We start from the raw sequence: 21,829 nt of genomic DNA on the forward strand, positions 1-21,829 counted from the left end.
CTAAGTATAGGTTAATATTTGAGTGATGAAGAGAAAAACGGCTTGAAAACCCTCCTACCTCAAACAATTAGCTTTCCTCACTCATATTGTCCCACAAGCTCTGGAATAATATTTTCTTGTATCCCAGGTACTACGGTATAACGTAGAGGACTTCGCAGATAGTCTTGCGCATAGACAACTACTGTATGAACATCACTATTGACTGGGGACACCGAAGGTCTTTGGAAATCGCTGCGCTTCTGCTCCCGTACTTCGCCATCTGGCCATTGACTTAAGAATGATACCTAGAAGAAGCATTCAACATACAAAAGGAATCAGAAGAGAAGAGTGGTATTGGTATTGACTCAATCAAACAAACAAATATGTTCCGACAAAACTTATGCCTCCATCCCTCTCGCCTTTTCCCACGTATCAAACCTCTCCTCTCGCTTCCTGATTACAACTCCAACAGATTCGTACAGACATAGCCATCGTGTAGGTAGTATATTTTTACAAGGTCTTTAATGCGCAGCTGCAGCTTCGGGTGTAGCTTCAGTCTCAGCAGGCTTTCTGTAGGCCAGGACTTCGAGTGTTCCTACCACATGTTAGAAAGGAATTAACCCTGGCGGCTCGGGGGAGGACTAACGCTCAACGACGCTCAACGAGCTCCGATTTTTGCCTTCTGCGTCTTGGTATTGTGAAATCGAAGCATCGCCCTCGACATACACAAGCGTCCTATCAACCACACACACAATTAGCCACTTTCTCCTCCCTCCACAAGAAAATGGACAAGATATAAGTACCCCTTCTCTAACCCCTGCCTAAAATCCCTTCCAGCACCCTCGGGCATAAAACTCGTAACGTTGAAGAAACTGGTCTTCTGGTTATCGCGCGGTCCGTGGGAAGTCGCAACGCTGTATTTCAGGATCTCCCGCCCGGTCGAGGTAGCTTGTAACTCGGGCTGAGCGACGAGACGGCCGACGAGGGTCATTTTTGCGAAGCTGGAGGAGAGAGGGGTTGTGGAGAAGGTGCGGCGGATTGAGGGGAGGGTGCGGAGGGTCGTTTGGCGGAGGAGGGTGGACATTTTAGCTGGGCGTTTGGTGGGATTGGTGGGAGGGTAGATGGAGATGGGGTGAGGATGTTGAGATGCGTTGCGAGGGTGGGAGATGCGGGTTTGGAGGGTGGTGATGAGAGGCGCAAATGGAGAGTTAATTGAAGTCGCGTCGCGTTCGAGTTCCCCTATCTGCCGGGACGGATAAACTAGATGGCCGGTAGCTCAACACGTGAATATGTGAATTGTTATAATGGAGGAATAGGCTCTGCTCCCCCGCTTAAAATAGTCTCCTAGATGGCATACATGAAGCCGCTGTTCTTCAGTTGCGTTACTGGGCGAACAAGTCTTTTACTGCTTGGGGTAGATCACGTGATACCATCTGTTTTCGAGAATCGAGTATATTCAATAAGAATACAAGTGACTCTTGTTGCATTCCATAGCTAGAAGCTTTGTAACAATCGTGGTTGTAGGAGGGCAAAAATTCTCCCTTGGGTATAAACCCTAGCAGTTGACCATGTGGCTAACGCTGCGATATCTCTCACCAGACAGAGAATACATGGGGACTTTTGGTTGCACATTTACGGAGACTCTGCGTATAAGGAACATGCCCTGTCTATAGAGAAACCCCTCTCCTCATAAGGAACATCATGGTATATAAGAAACTCGCGGCTACTGTCTTGGGCAGCTAGGGCCCCAGTGAGATGGCTGCCAACAGCTCGATACAGAGATGGCCATTGTCCCAAGAACTTTTCCGACCAGAAAATCTCCACATTGGTTTAGGAGAAAGGTACAAGGTTTCCATTTGGATTCGATCGTAAAGCCGCCAAATGCAACATGGTACCTGTGAACTTCCCACCTGTTATTTGACCAGGACAGTACCAAAAATATCCCATCTTCAAATCATATTGCGGAGTGTTATGCAACCTCGACAACGGGACCGGTTCTTAGAGTGGCATGTGCGAAGAAGCAAGAAGGCTTGCATGGAGATCTTCAAGGAGGACCCATGGTTATGGAAGTTGGTGGCGGTTTATAGGGGTTCGATAGATAAGCTTAAATTTGATGTACAGCGGGACGCTTTTTCTTGGAATTGTCTTAACTGCCTCAAGGATCCAGTGATTTGTATCAATTGACAGAAGTTGAGTGTAAGATCGTAATGGATGGCTGCTTGAGCAATGCATCAAATCCTCATGGATCCCCATGGGGTCTCCTGACAATCTCTCTTTTGTACAACAACGCCGATGGTATCACCACACTTGTACAACAGGTAATGTCCCATGCTGTCGTGGAATTTGAAATTCCAGGAGGTTGGTACGTGACACCGAAGTTCATGGTCAGGTGTTGTGCTTGAGGCTAGGAAATATATGAAGATAATGCAGGTTTGTTGTATGCAGTGTAAAGGAACGACAGGAGAATTCCAGATGTTGGAAAGTTAAGACGAAGATGACGTTTGTGCCGAACGGTAGTTGCAGAACGGAAAGTGATCTTAGGATTCGACTGGCAAGGGAAGTAGAGAGATCTTGACAAGTCTGTAAACGATCGAATATGCCTGCTTCATAGAAATCTAGACATCATCTCCACAGAGTTGAGACTTTATTCTGATAACAAGATTTGAATCTCGGGAATCGCGGTAGAAGTCTCGCTTCAATCTGAAGATCCAAGAAGCAATTCGGCACTTGCTTCTTCGGTGGTAATTACCAGCCTCAACTTGATGAAACATCAAGTACTGTGCCACTCAATGACTGAAGCCGCGGATAAATGTCAAAAAGTCAAGAAACGTGAGAAGAACTGAAGTTATACAAAGACCAAGCTCATTCCTGTTCCTGGCGGGTATTCCGAACTTACGAGTACAAGGTGTGACGGCGATGATGCGAGGTTTAATTTATTGTCGGCGATACCTGCTCGCGTGTTTCACAGCATCATGCATGAAATGCGGTTCGCACCGGGCTCTTGAAGTAAGTATTTGTCGTCGAGGTCGGGATCTGTGGGAGTGCAGGCTGAAGGCCGTTCTCGTGCACAGCACACGGGCTGGTTCTTGTTTGTCTGGTGGAGTCCATACAGAAGTGGATCGAGGATCGAGGATCAGCCAGAAGTTTTTCAACCTCATCTCAAAGTACGAATCCGGGCCGGAGAATAATTGGAGCATCGTCTCCACCGCAATCGATAAAATGCTGTAATCGATAATCCGCAGATCAGATGAGACGATGAACTCAAAATGATGAGAGAAAAGTTGGTCATCCTCTGCTCTCATGGCGTGTCGTCGACGCGACCAGGCTAGGGCCGGATAAAGCAGCGGTTTAGCGGCTGCGTCGGAGATTTAGTGCAGAGATGCTGGTCGATTGAGGCGCGTCCCTGAATTCTTTAATTTAAGCCACTCAATACTCCTCGGTGTACCCCAGGTTTGCCAGAGCGTGCTACAAGACGACACATCATAAGCGGACGCCTGACACTGCCGGAGGGAATACAGTATATTGAAAGGAGCTGAATGAGGTGAGTTGAATTGAGCTGAAGGACGAGGGTAAGGACGAAAACGAGCCATTGATTTTCATGTCTAATTATATTTCGTTTCAACACGAAGCCAAATCAATCCAGGTGTGCCAGCGTGGAGATCCGAAATGCAGGTCCTTGGAGAGGAGAGATTCGAGTCTGAGAAGAAGAAAAGAACGAAGCGCACACGGTCTCACAGATGATCCTGATCCCCGTCTTCACCGCCTCAGCCACACATTATTTTCTTCCCATTTATTTTTCTGCTTGTCATGCACCAGCGAGCCAGCCTACGAAGTACTGTACCAGACACTAAACTAAACCCGCTAGAGACGCCTATGCAGCCTAACCGGATCAGCCCACTAGATCTCGCATGCAATCTCGCCTCGCCCCCCTGAAAACGCCTAAAGTGGTTATTCCTCAACCGCCGTCCAACGACATCCGTCTAAAACTCACCACGAACAAAGTCTGCTCGCAACGCTTGCCAAGGGGAAGTATGAGGGGATACCGAGGGACTCTTATGTCATGATTCCGAAATTGCACTCCCGATCTCCTGATCTCCTTTTCTCTATTTTCTCTCCAGCTCGCCGTCGCATCCGAGAACGATGGTGGCAGTGGTGGTGGCTTGGACCGTGGACGACGTCTTGACTCTCCTGAATCTCCCAGCTCACCTCGTGTTACTACAGTACAACGCATTGCTGTAATTCCCACATCCAACCGATTCGAAACCTTCTTCGACGGAGGTAAGGTCCCCTCTCGATCACTGGTCCACGAGCCCAAACATGTCGTGCGACTTGTCCAGAGCCTCGAGGTTGGTCGGGGGGCGAACGTCGTGGGATGTCAATATGCAAGCAGACAGCGGCCCAGTCGTGCGAGTGCGAGAAGACAGACCAAGCTTCGTCAGACGCGGAAGAGAGCTCCTGCAGTCCAGGCAAATCCAAGGCTGCTCTGCCTGGTCTCTTCCTGGTAGCAGATCAACGCGCTATGAACAGTTTGGCTGGCCCAGAAGTCAAGGTCCGGACGATACGATGGTCATGGCGGCCATGCAGCGCCCACAGAATTAGTCCACTTTCAGCCCGGGGACATCAGACGAGACGAGACGCAGAGCCAGTCGATTCCACATGGAGCATCGCAATCTTGCTTGAACGCCTCGCGCCTCCGGGTCGCGATACTTTTGTCCTGCATAGCGTTATGTAAGTACCAGAGCTTCCCCTTCTCGTCTCTTCGTCTGAAGCTTGGGCGCACGTTTTAATCTCATATGTTCCCATCCCCGCATTCCTATTCGTCCATGTCAACTTAAGTTCAGCCATACCATACCTGGTTCTCTTTCCCGTCACGGCATCATCACCTCGAGAAAAAAGAGCTAGGCCCCCTCGTTCGTCCTCGTTGCCGGATCGGCACTACGTACCTAGTCTTACTTCTTAGCCAACTTTTGTCTTGCCTGTTTTCTCAACCTCAGACCTTGTCTTTCTACCCGGAAAAATCCCTCCTCTTTTTGCATTTGCACCGCACGTTGAACTTACCCATTGAACGCTTCACATTTGTTTTGCATGAAGCAACTGCCCGCTGGTCTCGCGCAGATGCTGTTCGTTCACACCTTCCCTAGGCCCTAAAGAAAGCTTCGACCTCTCGTTCATTCGACTTTCTGGACAACCTCCCCCCAATTATATACTCTACCCAGGTTCTGGTTTGGTGGAGAGGTGACCAGCCGTTGCCAATATGATGGTTCATGCGACACGGTCCAGGATTCTTACAATCCTGCTGTTATACTTCTGTGTCAACGTTGCTGTTGCAGAGAGATGGGCACTTCATTTACACAGGCGTGATGGACCTACAACTTCATCAACAGATGTTTCGACATCCCAGTCCAACGAACCGTCGCAGACAGGAAGTAGCAGTGGGGATAATGGAGGAACTACAGCTACACAGAAGGCTACTATAACTGGAACATCGAATTCGACATCGACATCTAGCACGACGTCGTCCTCGTCAACCAGTACTGAGGCTCAAATAACTCCAGTTACCTCGAATATCAATGGAGCAACCCCGACATCCTTGATAAACCTCAATTATACGGGCTACAATTGTACGGCGACTTTCATATGACTCCCTCAAATGCTAATTGAAGATAGTTACCCTTACACCTGACAAGCTCCCCATTACTCCCGAGATCAGTCCCGGTTTCGCAGTTGGAGGGGTAATTTTGATGGTTACTGGAGCAGTTTATACCCTGGTCGGCATCAAGAACAAATGGCTACACATTTATCTTTCCGCCGCATATCTTGCGAGTGTTGCGGTCACGGTCTTGATCATCTACGTTATGAACCCTCCCGTCAGCAACGCCATTCAAGGAGCATACATCGTGGCTGTCGTAATGACCGGGCTTATTCTTGGTGGAGCTGCCATTGTTTTTACGGAAATGACTGAGGGACTGGGATGTCTTCTTGGAGGATTCTGCCTCAGCATGTGGCTTCTTGTTTTGAAGCCTGGAGGGCTCCTGACTTCGACCAGTGGTAAAGCTATTTTTATTGCTTCATTCACGATTGCAGGTTTCTCCACCTCATTCAGCTATCGTACGCGACCATACGGGTTGATCGTGTTTGTATCGTTTGGCGGCGCGACTGCATTAGTCATGGGCATCGATTGCTTCAGTAGAGCTGGCTTGAAGGAGTTTTGGGCCTACCTCTGGTCTCTAAATAGCAATTTGTTCCCTCTTGGCGCTACTTCTTATCCGTTGACAAGAGGGATAAGAGTCGAGCTTGCTTCTATCATTGTTATTTTCCTCGCTGGAGTTGTCTCACAGATGAAGCTATGGAAGATCATCAAGGAACGAAGAGCTCAGCGCGCAGCCGAGAGACTGAAGGATGAACGAACCATGGAGCAAGAAGAAGAGAATGTGGGGAGACGCGTCGAACACGCCAATGCGGAAGAACGTGGGCAATGGGAAGCTGTATATGGCGACAAGGATGCGAACAAATCGATTGACCCGTCCAACAGAGATTCCGGTGTTGGTGATATGGACAGTCAAAAGAAGGGACCAACGAGCACGGTAACTTCCGTGAAAGGTGAGGAGAATATCGAAATGGTCGATATGCCTACTCATACGACTGGTGCTGGACTCGTGATGACCAACAAGGATGGAGGACCCATCACTGTCCGTGTTGCTCGTGACCCTGAGCCTACTCCTGAACTTGACGAATTTGGCATTCCTGTTGCAACATCACCTACCTCGGCCTCACCTCGAAACTCGACATCTCAAAAGCCCGAAGAAGAAAAGATCTGGGTCGTTGGAGCTGATGGAGAAGCAAGACTAGAGAGAAAGTCGTCAAAACGACACTCGAAGCGGAACTCCAATGTTGCTCCCGAAGTCGTACCTCTTCCGTTCAAGGTCCCTGAGGGCGAATTTTCGGATGATCGGTCATCAGTGGCAACTTTCGCGGATGAAGATCCAGCAGGTCAAAAACGACGATCACGACATCTTTCGGCAGGATCGATGATTCTGAGAAAGCTATCACAAAGATCGCATGCATCACTTAGGTCACCAAGATCCCCTCGATCAAACAGGAATTCAAGAACTTTCACTATTGGGGAGGGGCCCAGTGCAGAAGATCTAGTTGTCACACACGGTGCTATCGAAGATGACCGAGCAAGTTCGATTGCAGCTACAATGGACGGTCTCAGCGATGACGAGGAGATGAGAAGTATCAGATCCTCTGTACATCAAGCACCGGATACGACAGAGGTCGCCGGGCCTCCACAAGCCTCGGAAATTGTGCTTGCAAAGGACGTCGAGAAGCTAGTCATGACGCCTGAACCCAATCCTCTTACTCCAGAAGTTGAGAAGTCCGAGAAAGATGAGCCCCGCCCGGTTACAGAAACAGCTGTTTCAGATGATGTACGGCCAGAAAGTGACGCCAAGGAGGTCGAGGACGTTCCACAATCGTTGACCACAAGCACAGATCCAAAACCAGAACTTGATATACCGAAACAAAGGAAGTCTGCATCAAATGTTTCTGCAGTGGATTCAAAGCCATCTAGCATCAAGAAAGAGCACCTACCAGCTCAGATGTCACGAGTGGTAATGTCATACCGGACGAACGAGTGGGCCAAGCATCTGAGTATGGCTGATGCGCCAGATCTTGAGGAGCTCAAATTGGCAGAATATCCAGTTGCGGAACAATCAACTGCTCCAGTTGAGACGGCAGTACCCGTGAGAGTAGAAGAGCTCCAACAAACAGCTGAAAACGCAACTCCAGCTCCAGCACCTAGCAGAAGTGCATCTCAAATATCAAACCACCTACCTGCTCCCACAAGATCAAATTCAGCACTCTCAAAACACACTGCGAACCCATCAGTTCTTGAAAGGTCAGATAGCGCCGCCAGCGCTTACCCACCCCTAGAAGTCCTCAACCGCAGCTTATCCCAACAATCACTCGCCTCCCTAAAAAGCGTCAGCAATCCCCCTATCCCACGAGGATTCCGATCAGTCTCCAGCCCCGCCATCCCCCAACCGATCGTCGAATCCCCCAGTGAAGCCGAATACCCCTCCCACTCCCCCAACCTACCCTCTCTAAGCAAATTTTCCGGGCCCAACGTCCCCTACGGCGCACCCAGCACCCTCATTGGAAAACGCGACTCCATGATAAGACAAAAATACAACCCTCCCGCTACCCTATCCTCCACGCCCGAAAATCCCTCCTGGAAATTTCCCTCAGTAGCTGCCGGCTCCGGACCATCATCTCAATACCCTAGCGGACCGACAAGCGTCAGAGCAGAAAGTGATGCTGGTAGCATTTACAATTACCCCAACACAAACGCAGTCTTCTACGAAGAGGACGACGAAAACATGTCTCTCTCCGCCCGCCGCGAACTAATCCGCCAATCCTCCCTCCACCAATCAGCACCTAACCTTCCTATTGCTGCCCAACCGCTGCAAACCGGCACTCCGCCCCCATTCGACTCGCACCAGCCGCGCCGCCAGCCCTCGGGTCCGTCGCCGATGGCGCGGGAACAGCAGCTCGCGAGCTGGAGAGCGAGCGTGCAGTACGATTTAGCGGCTGGAGGGGCGCCGCGGAATACGATCGAGAGGCAGAGGAGCCAGTTGTGGTTGGAGCGGCAGGAGGAGGAGAAGCGGAGGGTGGCGGAGGAGCGGAGGCGGTTAGAGCGGGATGGGGCGTTTGATGAGCGGATGCGGAGGGGGGATATGTTGGATGCGCATCGGGAGGCGTTGAGGAAGATGCAGGCGAGTGCTAATAGGCATGCTTGATTTTTTCGTCTCTGGGGAAGGGGAGTTGGGAGTTTTGAGAAGAGGTGGAAGGGGAGGATGGGGATATGTTCATATGATATAGTACGTAATTTCTAATTCGCACAGGATGAAGGGTCACAATCAGTCACAAAAGGAGGGATGGATGGATGGATGGGTTATGATTTGTATATATGAAGGCATACGTGCCTTTGGGTTGATTGATTGTTGCTTTTTCTTTATTTGTTGAAGAGAATCACCCTCTTTGGATGCTTACCTTGCCTACAGGTGGATGATGTGTTCTGATCAGGCAGCTAGTAAGCTCGAGGAATGGAAGATATCGAGATAGAAAATAGAAAATTATCCTGATAGAGATTTATTGTTGTGACTTTTCTTGTCATTGCTATGTTTCCGGCAGACTATGAGGTTGGTGTGCTTAGAGCAGGACTGAAGTTGCAAAGTGAAATAAGCAAGTAAACTTGCCTTTTACTCACCTTTCCTCTGTGCTTTTGCTGGCCTCCGGACAATCTTTTGCCGGCATGCGAAGTGCAACAAACACGATCGATCTTGGATTTCTTCTCGGACAATTGAAGGTCTTCCTTGTCAAAGCCGGCCAGAAAGTTATTCGTTTGGACGATTGGTTAATAGCGAATGTAACTGCGATATATATGAGATAATATGTCTGGCCTCTAATTGGTTAATTGGAAAAGGCAGCCTTTAGAGGTTAGTAGCATAGCGTGATATCTCCTTAGAAGCTTAGTCCGATACTACAGTCTTTTGTCTGAAGGAGTTGTGAAATTGTGCTGGTGAAAGCTATTGGCAAAGCGCTTGAGGCTCAACTTCAACCAACATTTTCCGGCAAATCTGCTCTTGGATATCGGACAAACGGTTTAGCGTATGCGACATGCAACGAAAAAATTTCTTGCAATCCTATTGGTTGTGCCGGACTTGTAAAGAAAGTCGTCCCGATTGGGAAGTCTGTTGATAGCGTGGTATTGTTTGTCTCCGGGTGGCCTTTTACCCGTTTGCGATGTGCAACAAAAGAGCTTCTGGGTTCATGGTTGGCTATATGAGGGATTGAGCGTGATGCTAAAGTTCATTTTGGGTTTTGTCTGAAGGTCTTTGCTGTAATGCTGTGTTGTCTTATCACCCCGAATAATTACACCAACACAACCCAAGATGATTCGGAATATACTACAGAAATGAAGAAGGTCTCTTTGCGCCGTTGATATATATTTCGTTTCCAGATGATCACAAGTAATCGACATACCTAGGCACCAAGCTAGGAGTAGTTTACATTACCAGTAGCTCGATTTCTTTCTTTGCTATTTGTCTTTGACCAGCGCCTCGAATAGACGGTATATGTTACCAAAATATGCCTGTTCTCTAATTTGCAAGGACAATCAGTGCTGAAGTGCTTTGCGAAGTTTCTTTTTATGTAGCAGTGATTTTATTGCGTGTTGCTCATCATCAAGTCACTTCACAATCACCTCCTAGAAAGACTCGAAGTGAGCTTCAAACTTAGCAAACACATTTCAGATTAGCACTTAAGTTGATTATTACAGTCTTGCTTTAATGAGAAGAAACGATGAGTGGTGCATTACAATATTGGGCTCGACTAAAGCAACTTTCTCGTTGAGTCAACTTGAGACGTCCAGTGAGGATGTTTTGATGAAGCTATTGGCTGTATGAGTAGTTTGATCTCGATTCAAAGGCGTTGTTCATGCTGTCTAGATGTTATATTTTTTGATATTCTTTACTTTGTCTATTCGACATGGAGCAGTGGTTCGTGAGTGGCAACTTGACGACCTGAAAGATGACTCGGATTGCGATTGGTAAGAGGAAAAATCAAGCTGTCACTGACGCATACGAAGTACTAGACTAAGCATTAGTATCTGCAACTCTGCCATGTTGTTCCTTTAAAAACTCGAATTTGTGAATCTGTAATACTGCGGCTTGAGGTTGGGGTAGGATAATCCGCGAATAGGCTTTCCTGAATGGCCCTTGGCCTATGCACTCTCATCAAACATGGGCATCTATCCCAAACATTTATAAACTCCATACCAAAGCTGGCATGTCGCTCAATTCTCCACAGCAAGGGAACTCCCGATCCTCGTATGGGGAGTCACGTGTCGTCTGACGAGGACCCTTGCTCCACTTCCAACTTTTCCAATTTTCCACCCCCAGGTGCAACCTCAAAAATCTCAGCCTCGTACCTCCTCCTTTCTTCTGCAAAACCGCTGGAAACATCTCCGAGAAGAAATACACAGCTAAGTAGATCTCTTTATCTTTGTGCGGATTGCCAATGCGGCACAGTATCCGTAACCCCATTTCTTACTCATCAACGTGCACATGAGAAATTGGAGCCGAACTCTATTTTACATGCATGCTCAGCCCGATTACAGTTTCCGCTGTGTCCGAGCCAAACGGCGTCTGCTGCTGGTCTAGTGACCCTTACTTACGACAGCATCGACGACGACGACGAATCCAGTATTCCTCTCTCTTTTCCATGATTTTTGTTACTGGGATTTGATGTTCCGGAGGGACAAGGAGCTGCTTGGATCATCCTAGCGAACGAGAAGATGGCTTGTATGCCGAAGGGCACCGCGACGGCGAGAGAGAGGGAGCTCTACAGGTTTGTAATAATTACTCATAGCAGTTCTTGATGCTGATGGAAGAAGATATTATAACCCAGCGTTGATGCCATGTCCCAATTCAAACGACAACGAGAAAACAGCCAAGAAAGCATCCTGCGATCCATGTCTCACTGCCTTCGCACAACTCGGTGCTTTACGATTGAATGCTCGACGAGGTCTCATCACGCTCTCGACGCGCGACACTGAATTTATACTCGCAGAATCTGGGCAGAAACTCTCGTTGCAACAAGATGACGACGAGGACGATAAGCTGTGGCATGGAGTGGGGCTGATACAAAACGATGTTGGGATGGCACCAGAAATCACAAAGCTATTCATGGAGAAAGATCCACCGTCCCATGTGCTGGTTGGAGATTTGAGTAAGCATGAGAGATTCAAGGACAAGAAGGGTGTGGTGTGCGAACCGCATCTTAGAGCTATGGCATGTGTGCCGTTGAAGACGCCGCTGCATGGGATTGTGATTGGGACGTATATCGTGGTGGATGATAAAATTAGGGGACCATTGCCCGAGGAGGATTTGCATTTCTTGACCGACATGGCGATCACGGTTATGGATTATCTTGAAGCTGGACGAGTTAAGAGGCAACAATACCGTGCTGAGAGAATGGTCAAAGCGATTGGATTGTTTATCGAAGGGAAGACAACCTTGAGGGAATGGTGGTTGGAAGCAGGACACAGATACCAGCATTCGAGCAAGAAACGGGACAAGGATTCGAAACATCTCGAGAAATTAGCAGATAAGGAATTTGGTGTTCAAGAGGGGACAGACTATTTCTCGAGGAATAGTTTGCATGGACTAGGGCATGCTCTGGAGTCTCAACCACAATCCCCAGCTTCTTCGGCGCCGACATCAACAGCTCCTTCAGTTTCCGGAAGAGGAGATGGAAGGCCGGCGATTCCAAGAGGTGATACATTGCTCTCGGCTTCTGACACAACAGTCACATCTCCACATCAAGTGCATTACGATGGAAGGCCTTCTATCCCTCGTGGAGATACTCATTCATCTGATTCAACGCTGGTCTCGAAATCATGGCAAGAGAGGAACAGTTCAGTCACTACCTTTGATACGATAGATCATACACCTGATCCGGAGAAACACCACCAGCATCACAGCTCAGTCTCATTCGACCTACCTCCTGAGAATCCCGTTGGACAAGAGGTTTCGAAGGAGCTACAGAATGCCATTCTCACATCCGATGTGCGAGGCGTGTTCGCAAGAGCAAGCAACCTCATCAGAGAAGCAATTGGAGTTGAAGGAGTGATCTATTTCGACGCAAGCGTAGGGTCTTTCGGTGGAAGTTCAGACAAGAACGTTATGGAAGAGAAGGCTCCGGGCGCTTTTCATCCCGATCAAGCTATCACGACCAGTGAAGATGATCTGGCTAGACGCTCGTCGGACACTGATGCCATGGATCCACCAAAGATGGAAGGCCTCACGCCACAGAATCCCAATGGAGCTGAGAAATACTGCAACATTCTTGGGTTTAGTACTCGGAAACGATCAAGCTTACGAGGACATCAAGCGAACGAAGAACACCAAAGAATGCCAGAGGGCATTCTGAGAAAATTGCTTAAAAGATATCCTCATGGGAAAGTTTTCAATTTCGACGAAGAGGGTTCGTTCTCAGCTAGCGAGTCTGATCAAAATCCGTCAAGTACTCTGCGTGATGCACAAATGGATGCCGGAACTGGTAAGCCAGTCTCAGAGAATGTGAGGCGACGGAATCGGACATCCAGAGAACAAGAAGCTGCTGCTATACTCAGCGTTCTTCCAGGTGCACGAAGTGTATTTTGGTTTCCGCTCTGGGATCAGAATCGTGAGCGGTGGTTCTCTGGCTCTTTGGTCTGGTCTACTTGTCCTACCCGAACCCTGTGCCCAGTTGAGGATATTACATATCTCGCTGCATTCGGAAACAGCACGATGGCCGAGATCTCTAGACTTTCAGCACAGGTTTTGTCAAAGATGAAGACGGATTTCATTTCCAGTATTTCCCACGAACTTCGCTCTCCTCTGCATGGTGTTTTGGCTAGTGTCGAATTCTTGCAAGAGACGCAGATGACCGAGATTCAAGCAGATATGGTTAGCAATATCCACGCTTCTGGAAAAGTGTTACTGGATACCATCAATCATGTCCTCGACTTCTCCAAAGTCAATCGAAAGTCTAAGAACAAGCGTCGCCTGCCCAAGAAACGAAAGCAAAAACTCGGACGAAGAGAAAGTGTCGACGATGGCGGAGAAGAGAAAGCAGATATTTGTATCCTGTCGGAAGAAGTTATTGAAAGCATCTACGCTGGACAATCAGTTTCTAAGAAAGCTCTTGGTTTGGCTGGACATCGTCGCCATGCTTCACTCGGGAATGGAGAGCAACATGTCATAGTCATTGTCGATATCCATTGGCGTCCTAACTGGACCTTTGAGATCGATGCCGGAGCCTGGAGGAGAGTTCTGATGAACCTTTTCAGTAATGCGATGAAATATACGAAATCAGGATTTGTCAAGATCTCTCTGGAAATGGAAGAGGATGTGGCAAGTCAGAAGTCGAAAAGTCGTCAGAATTTGATACTCAAAGTTAAGGACAATGGGAAGGGTATCAGTCAAGAATTTTTGAAGCATCAGCTTTATAAACCTTTCACCCAAGAAGACTCCTTGGCTACAGGAGCAGGTCTTGGTTTGAGTATCGTCAAAGCGATCGTTCAAGACCTTGGTGGGAGGATTGATTTCCAGTCTGAGCCTGGAACCGGTACTGAAGCTACCGTCCGAATGCCTCTTACAGAAAGACTCCCGAAAGCGGATAGTATGAAGCTCATTGGAGATGTGAAACACTTGGTCAAAGGACTAAAGTTCAACCTCCAATGCTTCGACATGTTTCCCGACATTGCAGAAACTCCTACGGGTATCCTCAGTTCTGAAGCCGAAGCTGCGATGCTGTTGAAATCTACACTCCAAAGCACGTTCACGTCTTGGTTTGAGATGGAACAGGTTGGATCTTGTCTGCCTGGTGCTCAAACTGCTGATGTTTGCGTTATTATGGAGGCGGGAATGGGAGACAGGAGTTTGGATGATATGCTGGAGCAATATCATACAAATCATCCAGAGATTAAGGAAGGGGAGAAACTGGTGGCAGTGGTATTGACTAGTAGTTATCACTCAGGGCCCAAGGTGGATGCTCATCAGAGGTTCAAGATCTTTTATCTACAACAACCGTAAGTTCTCTTATCTTCTTCATTTTTCAATCAGGATACTAATCAACGTGTCAGATACGGACCGCATAAGATTGCCAAGGTTCTCCATCAGGCCTACTCACCGGAGGGCCATCTGTATATCGATGACAACCAAAGCGAGGTGACGAGCCCGCTATCACCTCTTTTGGATACAGCATCACCCTTGCTGCAGATGAACGGTTCTCCAAGTTCGGATTTGAAGGACTTCGCATCTATCACCTCACCACCACCTATACCTACGCCAATAGAATCTCAAACTCCAATACCAGCAACACCAACCGTCACTCCTCCGGCACCCAACTTCCCTACCTCCGAACCCAATCCTACCCATGACTCGGACACTGAACCCGTCAAAATAACAACAGATCCTCCCGCACCAGCTCCTAGTCCCACAATCCAACTCACTCTCGGCACTGCGCCACCAAAACCAGAAGGCTTGAGAGTCTTGTTAGTAGAGGACAATGAGATCAACCTGAAGCTGTTGATTGCAACGATGCGGAAGTTAAAGTTAGATCATGCCACAGCTACGAATGGGTTGGAAGCTTTCAACGCATACAGAGAGTGCGGGGGAAATTTCGATGTTGTCTTTATGGGTTCGTCTTCCCTTTCCTGCCCTCTCTTTCCTCCCTCCTCTTAGCAAAAAGCGCTAACAAGCTTCAAAACAGATATCTCAATGCCCATAATGTCCGGTATAGAATCCACCCAACACATCCGTCGCTACGAAAAAGAACACAACCTGCCTCCCGTATCACTGATTGCGTTGACGGGAGCAGCGAATCCTAATACGAGACAAGAAGCGTTCAGTTCCGGTGTTGATCTGTTTTTGACGAAGCCGGTGCCGATGAAGGCGTTGAGGAGTATGTTGGATGATTTGAAGAGAGAGGGACGGGGAGCTTTTGCTGGTTGATAGGGGTTAAGGGAGGGGATACGAGATGAAAGTCGGTTCCAGGAGGAGAGGGTCACAAGTGGACCGACATTGACATGAGAATGGACTTCAGGTCCAGGAGGGGTAGTCGCGTGAGTCCGGACATCGATAATAACGCCGAGGTTCGAAGAAAGGGAGCCGAGAAGCGGCCTGCAGATAAGGACGAGCAAGAGATTGCAATGAAGCTATGAATGAACCGGAAGGAGTTAGGGTATATAGTGGCAGCTAGTCTTTGTACATGTGCTCGGAGTTCGATATCAGACATCAGGATCGGTTCAGTTTTTTATATATCCAATCCAGATAGGGATTGGAACATGTTTACTATTTATCGTTCTCAAAATTCCATGTATCTTTTTGAAGATCATTTTCTTCACTATCTTGAGCATATCCTCCTAAGTCCCCACCAAACCCAACACTCAAATAGCTCCATGCACGAAATCCATCTCAGATCCATCATCCAGGATCCCGCGTCCATCTCGCGTCGTCCGCCCAACCCCACACCTCATCTCGCAGATTCCCTACTCACCAGCTAGCGTCCCACCAGCCTGGACACGAACACACAAGGCTGACACCGCCGTTGGAAATCGTAATCTCCTTATCAATATTTGCTAGGACTGGGGGGGTTGCGGCTCTTTTTTCTCCCTTCTCTGCGTCAGGATTGGGAGCTGTGATAAATTTTGTTAGATTGAGGATGGGGGTGTGTGTTATGCTCGATAGAGTTCTTCTCGGATTGAGTGCGAGTGCGATGGCGGTGTTTTTTGGGAGGGAGATTGAGTTTTCCTGAGTGAGAGTGAGTGCACTGCATGTCACCAAATTTGGGGTCCGGTCTGTGCCCTGTAGCAGCCGTTTGCTTGCTTGCTTGCTTGGATCTATTGATGAATAGAATCCTACGATATGCACAAATTGATTGATGTGTTACTGAAAATAAATATTGGTATTATTGATCACTCGCAAGGATCAATCACTTTCTGGAGTATTACTGGGTTGGGAAGAGTTGGATAGTTACCCCTTTTCTGCCTGCTGGTGGATGAAAGGAGCAAACTGAGACGAGAAGAGCCGCAACAATGCATGAATATGATGAATGAACAAACCCATTGTGCTTTGACAATAAGCAATAGCTGCCCAAAGCGAAGTTGCATGATTTCAAAACGAGGAGATCACGCAGGAGATGTTTTTTCTTTCTCTGTTCTGGGAACTCGTCAGAATGATAGGTCTGTTCTCGAGGCCAAAGTCTGAAAGTGGCGATCCACCGAGACAAGCAGGCTTGAACTCAACTGGAGGCAAGTCGTTCTGGGTTCAGGCATTTTGCTGGAAGAAAGGGTGACGCTATGGCTGCTGCGATTCCGTACTGGACGCGCTGAGACGCGTGCACAGCGGAACAGATGTGGTGCCCGTCGTTCTGACTGGTGCCGGGCTCGGACAAGGAACGGAGACGATGGATGATTCTTGGTGTTGCTGTGTGGGCGGTTGATATAGAAATACAAAGACGGCTGCTGCACCACCACCATCCATGTCCTCTCCGACCGTGTGTGAGACGTGGTGAAAATCAGAGAACATTGCGGCCACCGATTTGTCCTTACCAGATTTTACTCCCTCCTCTTGCTTCCATACGTCTCTGTTTGTTGTTTTGTTTCTTGGAAGAACAGAGGCGGAAGATGAGCTCTTGCTGAATGTTCTGTTAGCAAAATATGAGGGTTTTCGGCAATCACATCGGCCCTATCCCGTTTTTGTACATGCAGCTGGATAGGAGTCGTGCACCTGCATCAAACCATTCCAGTGTCATCCAAAGACCACAACCCTATTCGTCCCACAACCACATCTCCATTGAGCACGACAGACTGAATCATCGTCGTCGGCGCTGCAATTCACGACTTTCTCTTCCTCCACGACATCAACACCCTCAACCATACCTCCACAACCTTCTTCCTCCTTCTCCCGCCGCCGTCAAGGCACCGCTCAAACGGCGTCGCACGCAGAACCCTCTCCTGCACCAAAAACCTCTTCATCCACCATAAGAAGTCCCGACCGTCCACCAACCTCCAACCCTCGAATCCCCTCTCCCAGCTTCCAACCACCATACCCAACCCCATCACTACCCGCACCCAGCAGCACTCCCGAGCCCCAAGTCCGCGTCACAAGCCCAACACGCTGGAGTCTGCGCAACGCATTAATTGGCGGCGGTTCCGAGTTCGCATCCCCGTTCCGCAACCGCTCTGGCACAGGCGGATCCTCCATCGCGCCTCGAGGACGACCGCGCCGTCCGTCGGCTGCCCGACTCTGGAATCCGAGCAATTCAACGCCCAGAGCGCCCGCTGCTGCAGGTTCTGCGAAGAGGAGACACAGGAGTCCGGCTGAGGAGAGGGTCATTGCGATTCCGTTGCAGCATCCAGAGGTTCTTAGTCCGAGGGAAGGCGCAGGTGCTGGAGGCGAGTATCCGCTGCTGACGCTGCCGGAGCAGAGGGCGAGTAGGCATTCTGGGTCGACGAGGGCGAGTTTGCAGGTTGAGAGGAGTGGGAGTGACGGTGGGGGTAGTAATCGGGTTAGTTTGCCCCGGAGCGTGAGTATTGATCTTTCGAGGAGGAAGAGTGGTGAGGTTAGTCCAGCTCTGAGTACGGTGCCTCCACTCGATAAAGGGAAGGGAAAAGAAACGGCGGAATCGAAGCCAAGGGTTACGGGGTTGAGGAAACGAGGTCAGAGTATTGACCATCCGAAAGCGACTGCGGGGATTACGTTTGACAAGGGAAAGAGGATAGAGATGGATACCGATATTGAGAGAGGACCGGATGTGCAGGGCCAATATGAGGAGCATGGGACATCGAATCTCCCGAGGAATGAATCCAATATTTCGTTACCGGGCGGCATTGGACCTGCGATATCGAGCACCAATACGAGTATCATAGGCAGTGATGGACCCGTCAATCCAGCTGAGGAGTGGGGACCTCAACATCCTTGTTTTCCTCACATGAATCCTCATGTCCCTATCACATCACCGTTATACCAGAACACGAGGATCATTCGCATCAGAAGAGATTGGATGCTGGAGGGAGATCTGGCACCCACATTTTCCAATCTGTATCCTGAGATCTTGGATCCGGCAGGCGTATCGGAACAAGAATTCCGCTCCATGATCGAGAAGATCAACAACGATTTGGTACCAGCATTCAACCCCTACGGTTTCCGCAATGTGCTGGATAGCATCCTTGGATTGTTAACGGGCTGGGTATGGGATGATCTAGGATTCACAGCCGTGAAAGGGCGGTTGAGCAGAGTTGAGAAATACCTCGAGGATTGGAACAGGGAGATGGAAGGGAGAAGTAAAGAGGGTCCTGAAAATGCGCCAAAGATTGTGCCGTTAAGGAGGACGGGATATATGAATGTTTGTCCCCTATCATTCCCTCTCTTGCATTCAACATACTAACAAGAATTTTCTAGCTCGATATCCAAGTCCCCGACCCAGAAATCTCCTACCCGGCCTCTGAACCCCCAGACGAGAGAACAGTGACCGGATTGTCGAGGACGTCGGAGTAATGAATATTTAGTTCAATGGCAAATAACTTTTCATTAATTAGTCGATTGATTGTACAGTAATGGAAGGAAAGGAGGAAAGAGCGATACCCATACTTGTATTCTTTTGTAGTGTTTATTCTTGTCTATGTCGCAGGACTTTATTTTGACGAAAGGTGGGATATTCGTTTGTAGCGTGCATGGCATAGCGTAGCTTTGTATTCACTGTGTATGCAATAGTAGTATATAATACCAATACCCGTCCACTTGTTCTCATTGTTCACGCTTCTGCGAACGAACTCCGAACGTCTTACTAGGAGGAACTTTCGTTAGCCGGGTTGCTTTTATGTCCCTCAAGTGAGGTGGTCTGGGTTCTTGAATTGGTAGTAGTGGGTCTTTGTGTTGTTCTGTTAGTCTGATTTTGGAGCTATTGTCAATTCCCATCCCTTTGTCAATTTTGTCTAACTTGTTACGTCCTTTTCGTCTGCTTTCATCCTCTCCACTGCTGTCAACTTTCTTTTACCCATCTTGATTGAATCTTCCTCAACGCCAGCAAGACATCAAGATCTCCGCAACAACTCCTCACCTGAAAGCAAGACACTTCAGGATACGTACCCAGGTGCCAAACGCCACCTAATGCGCTGACTCCAGGATGGCTCTCTCTCGTCTGGTTCGGGAGAGGGATTCTCTCGGACGGATTGGTGTTTTTATAGATCCCCACCAGCAGCGAGGGAATCAGTGGGGGAAACGGGGGAGGAGGAGGTGGAGATGCACTTTGGATGAGGAGTGGTTTTGTGGGAGGTGGTGAAGTATATGAGTGGTCCTTTCAATTTTTAGGATACCTGAGGATCACTTGTTCAAAATCTGTTCATTGTCTCTTTCGGGGTTGTTGTGTTTGTTGATCTTAAAAGGGAGTTTGGAGCCTGGAATGCTCATCTTTTTTGCAGTTCCATGACTCAAATAACAAGAGGCGAACTTGAAGCTAGAGGTGGTGGTCTAGCCCAGTGCTCTAGAGCTGGTGCTTTTGGAGGGGAGTGAGAACTAGAAGGGTGAGGGATACTGGTTGAACAGAGGATATCTTGAGCTCTGTTCAAAATTTGATTTGCATTGTCAATTTTTGAATTGCTGTCCATTTGTCTCCTTGTCTCTTCATTTCTTTATGGCAATGCAGAGAAACTTAGCAAATACGCTGAGATCTGGGTTAAAAGCATAGGAGATGGCTCCGAGATACTATTTATATCCTACACGTTCTGGCTCTAGAAGGAGATCCGTTGGCTGTTTATCTGCGTTGTTGTGGTTCAAGTTGCGCAGACGGGGAGCGTATTTATCGTTTTTTTTGGGGGGGGGGGGAAGGGAGGAATACGCTAATTGCTTGCAGTCTTTACGGAATATTCACGCACTATGGTCGAACTTGGTCTGCATGTGTGAATCATGGAGATAAATCGGTGAATCGATTGAGCTCGATTGCAGACGAGCAGGTTGGCTATAAAAGATTACCCCTCCCACACCAGTAAACCTTGATTCATCAACAAGAGCGAAGAAGCCTTATCATTGTCTGCCTCTGGTTGTTTTTAATTGTTGAAGTAAGTCCTTTCCTATTCTTGTCAATTTAATTGATTTTCATGGATGGACCGACCCTGGAGTTTGACACACACAGCGAAAGTACTGGCCTTAAAATCGTTGCCAAGGTCAGAATTGTTGTCAATCATTCACTCATGTTCAGGTCAGGATTCTAGTGTCTTCTTAGCTTGCTGAGATGATGATCTTCTCTTTTGAGAAACATTCAGGCGATTCAGCGAGCTGCAGCCAGAGCCTTGGCTTGACTGAGGTCACGAAGGGGCTGCAATTTGAGACCGATGTTTTGTGCAGCCTTCTGGAGCCTAGTTGGAGCTTTCCTCGTTCCATATATTCTTGGGAGGCTTTTCCAACTTTTGAGATATTTCGAATTGTTTTTTTCCTCTTCCATCTGATGCTTTCATTGACACTTTTTCAGGATCAATTCCTCATTACCGCTGACACAAGTATCAATGTTTCGGAATCTAGGGCGAGTGATCTCCATCCAAGTCTCAAATAGGGTTTTTGTTAGACTTTGTCAAATGTGCGTTTGAAGTTTATTCCCAAGCTAGCTACTTTCTTTTCGGCTCTTCTCCATGCTCTTCAAAGTCAGAGTTCTAAGTTAAAATGCCCTCAATCAAACCAGAACTTTTCAGATACAAGAAACATTTAGTATTCTATAATCACCTCTCCACTGAATTAGCACTATATAAAACTACTTGCTTCACAACCCAAATCTACGCAACTTCACTCTTAATTTCTCCCATCTTTTAAAGCAGTAATATTAACAACATATCTCATTACTTTCGTCTTCTTTCCCAAAATTCGTATTTCGCCACGCTCGTGTTCTTAGAAAAGTTCATCGAAAATTTGTATATTAAAAAGTTTCTTAATATTACTTCGTTGAGTATAAATTACTAATTCGAGAGATTTAGCGAGCTTTTTTACTACGCTATTCACATCTATAAACTCGTAATTACAATACGCCTGCTATCAATACCGCGATTCTCGATCTACAATCTACAAGGTCAATCATCCCAACTTCCAACGTCTGAATGCCTCTCTTCAAGACCATCAGTACGTGTCACAGCAACACCAACCAGCAATCTTTTTCTGAGCTTAGGACCAAGAGCTATTTATAGAGAGTAGTATCATTTACTCCCTCAAAGCGATGTATATAACAACACCAAAGAAGGCTATGTTACAAATAC

At 48.0% G+C, this 21,829-nt stretch overlaps 4 protein-coding genes across 4 annotated transcripts; 3 read left to right on the forward strand and 1 right to left on the reverse strand.

Annotated features, from left to right (window-relative positions):
- Positions 1-117: 117 nt before the first annotated feature.
- LY89DRAFT_191652 (nucleic acid-binding protein) lies at positions 118-1,461 on the reverse strand. The gene is made up of 3 exons (XM_018205706.1): positions 783-1,461; positions 626-714; positions 118-574 (listed from the first exon to the last, which is right to left on the reverse strand). The coding sequence occupies exons 1-3, from the start codon at positions 1,061-1,063 to the stop codon at positions 501-503; spliced, it is 444 nt and encodes a 147-aa protein (XP_018067095.1). The 5' UTR covers positions 1,064-1,461; the 3' UTR covers positions 118-500.
- A 3,772-nt stretch (positions 1,462-5,233) lies between these two features.
- LY89DRAFT_737659 (uncharacterized protein) lies at positions 5,234-8,780 on the forward strand (the record flags this gene model as incomplete). Its single annotated transcript, XM_018220283.1, has 2 exons — positions 5,234-5,600; positions 5,647-8,780. The coding sequence occupies 2 exons, from the start codon at positions 5,234-5,236 to the stop codon at positions 8,778-8,780; spliced, it is 3,501 nt and encodes a 1,166-aa protein (XP_018067096.1).
- Positions 8,781-11,213: 2,433 nt separating this feature from the next.
- Positions 11,214-15,647, forward strand: LY89DRAFT_191730 (uncharacterized protein). The gene is made up of 4 exons (XM_018205707.1): positions 11,214-11,391; positions 11,438-14,617; positions 14,672-15,228; positions 15,301-15,647. The coding sequence occupies exons 1-4, from the start codon at positions 11,339-11,341 to the stop codon at positions 15,540-15,542; spliced, it is 4,032 nt and encodes a 1,343-aa protein (XP_018067097.1). The 5' UTR covers positions 11,214-11,338; the 3' UTR covers positions 15,543-15,647.
- Positions 15,648-17,248: 1,601 nt separating this feature from the next.
- Positions 17,249-19,335, forward strand: LY89DRAFT_785331 (uncharacterized protein; the record flags this gene model as incomplete). Its single annotated transcript, XM_018222883.1, has 3 exons — positions 17,249-17,254; positions 17,398-18,936; positions 18,993-19,335. The coding sequence occupies 3 exons, from the start codon at positions 17,249-17,251 to the stop codon at positions 19,086-19,088; spliced, it is 1,641 nt and encodes a 546-aa protein (XP_018067098.1). The 3' UTR covers positions 19,089-19,335.
- Between the last annotated feature and the right edge of the window lie 2,494 nt (positions 19,336-21,829).

This window comes from Mollisia scopiformis, assembly GCF_001500285.1.
Source record: "Mollisia scopiformis unplaced genomic scaffold LY89scaffold_20, whole genome shotgun sequence".
Lineage (NCBI taxonomy): Eukaryota > Fungi > Ascomycota > Leotiomycetes > Helotiales > Mollisiaceae > Mollisia > Mollisia scopiformis.